At 33.5% G+C, this 2,569-nt stretch overlaps 1 protein-coding gene across 1 annotated transcript in view; it reads left to right on the top strand.

Moving 5' to 3' along the window:
- LOC106869219 (V-type proton ATPase 116 kDa subunit a 1) overlaps nt 1–2,569 on the top strand; it is a 48,015-nt gene that overhangs the window by 28,970 nt on the left and 16,476 nt on the right. Inside the window, exon 2 of the mRNA XM_014914866.2 lies at nt 1,926–2,095. Within this exon, the coding sequence (XP_014770352.1) occupies nt 1,979–2,095 (117 nt within the window). The 5' untranslated portion in view covers nt 1,926–1,978. The remainder of the gene's footprint in view (nt 1–1,925; nt 2,096–2,569) is intronic.

The raw sequence follows: 2,569 nt of genomic DNA, 5'->3' as shown, positions 1-2,569 counted from the left end.
CGAGCGTGGCCGTTTTCGTGCGGGTGACACGTAAAAGCACCCACTACACTCTCTGAGTGGTTGGCGTTAGGAAGGGCATCCAGCTGTAGAAACTCTGCCAAATTAGACTGGAGCCTGGTGTTGCCATCCGGTTTCACCAGTCCTCAGTCAAATCGTCCAACCCATGCTAGCATGGAAAGCGGACGTTAAACGATGATGATGATGATGATGATGATGTATATATATGTATATATATATATAGTATGTACATATGTAGTACGTACACTTGGGACCTGTACTTTGTGGAAAGGCAAAATTAGAAACATTTTCTGACCACATGTCTCTTTATGTTCGCTCAATGGAATTTGGTGAACATTGGTGTTCTGGATTTGTTGTCTGCAGACTCGTGAGTGTTCTGATAATGCATTCCCTGTCTCGCCTATATATAATCCCTCGCATTTCAGGCATTTAATGCAGTAGATCATATTTTTGCTTTTGCTGTTCATATTTGCATTTGCGAAAATCTGTCCATTTTTTGTTCTAATGGATCTACCAGTATGCATGTATTGACACGTTTCACATCTGTTATCATTATACTTGGATACTGTGAATGTTTTATCCTGTTTGTTTGCCTTTGTTAATAGTTTTTTTAGGTTATGTGGTTGCCTTCTGCTTAAGATAAGTGTTTGATTAGTTATGTATTTTAATTTTTTACTTTGTTTGATGATTGGCAAATTTTTGATGCTGACTGGCAAGTTTTGATGCTGTTAAAAATGTTTTGACAGGGATTGTGTATTACTAGAAATAGTATTGTATTCCTTTGATGGGTTCATCTTTTTCGTGCTACTCTATGCTGTTCTATAGGTATCTCTTCTGCTCATTGTATGCTATTTTCTATAAGTAGGAAAGAGTAATTTTGCTTGAGAAGAAATTCTTTGAGTTCTAGAAGTCATGTGTTTCTGGTATTTGGATCATTGATTATTATACAAATTTTCCTGGCTAGACAGTATGGGATGTTGCGTTTTGTGTGTGTTAGGTGGAATGATTTGAAATTTAGGTATCTGGTGTGTATCTGTGCTTTTGTAATAAATATCAGTTGTGATTATGGTGTTGTTTGTTGCTCGTTTCTCTTGTGAATCTGAAACTAGGGTGTAGATTGTTGAGGAGGGTGTTTAATTCTTCCAGATTTTCTAGGGATTTGGTCCAAAATAGGAAACAGTCATCAAGGTATCATTTCCATGTGTCCTCTATGTGTCTTTTAAAGGTCATGCTGATCTCTTTAATTATTTTAATATAGGTTTTGTTCCAAGTATCCCAATACCGAGTTCATGAAACCTGGAGCAAATCGCATCCCCATAGCTGTGCCTTGAATTTGGAGGTAGTTTTTTCTGTTGAAAAGCAATGTATTGTTTTCGAGGATGAGGCTGACTGCACCTAGTATGAAGGTTACAGTAAATCTATTGGGAATTGCTTCTCTATGTGTATATATATATCTGTATATATGTATATATATATATGTATGTGCATATATATATGTGTGTATATGTATGTTCGTATATATATATATATATGAAGGCAAAGATTATGGTAGCATTCACCAACTTACATAAGGCGACTGCCTAGAAGAGTTGCAGGTGATTCCGAAGATGTCTGGAGGCCGTGGTTGAAGCCAATGGCGGTTTTATCGAATAAATTTATTCTTTAGTATTTCAAGATATTTTTGTGAAATTTTTGTAAATATATCCGTTAGAATGAGATGTCAGTGTTATTTTTATTTTTGTGTAATTTCGACGGCAATATATTCACTGCATCCTTTATATATATATATATCTTTAACATAACTGTGTAATTGTGAGACTGCTTGTTATGTATTGCCCTAATTAAATATTTAATATGCTGGTTTCATTAATCTCTATATAGTTTTCCATTTTTTCTTTTCTTTTCAGAATGCTTGATCTTTGATTTCAACTACTTATAAAAGTACATCAAACAGCACACCATGGGGACATTGTTCCGCAGTGAAGAAATGACATTATGTCAATTATTTTTGCAGTCTGAAGCAGCATATGCTTGTGTGTCAGAACTTGGAGAGTTAGGATTAGTGCAATTCAGAGATGTAAGTATCTGTATATGTTACAAAAATCGCTTATCATTAATCAATGCTCCATATACATCCACACATACATACGAATATACATACGTAGAAAAATTTGTAAAACTTTCCAGAATTTGATCATTTATGTATATATCAGCATGTCTAGATAAGCAAGTATATGCATAAGAAGACATACATTAAACAAAACATATGTATCTGCATATATACTTTCATACCCACCCAACCACTTACCTTGTTGATGTTTAAATTCTAATGAAGGAGCCTTGAATCAAAGTTAGAAATCAGCTCTTTCTCTATTGGCAAAAAAAGCTTGGAATAAAATTGAATAATAAAATACATACATAGACACACACATATACATGTATATATGTATGTATGTATGTATGTATGTATGTATAATATTTATCTATGTATGTACATATATGTATGTGTGTATATGTATATATATATATATATATATATATATATATATAT

This window comes from Octopus bimaculoides, chromosome 9, assembly GCF_001194135.2.
Source record: "Octopus bimaculoides isolate UCB-OBI-ISO-001 chromosome 9, ASM119413v2, whole genome shotgun sequence".
Taxonomy (NCBI): domain Eukaryota; kingdom Metazoa; phylum Mollusca; class Cephalopoda; order Octopoda; family Octopodidae; genus Octopus; species Octopus bimaculoides.
This window is presented reverse-complemented; position numbering and strand designations above follow the sequence as displayed.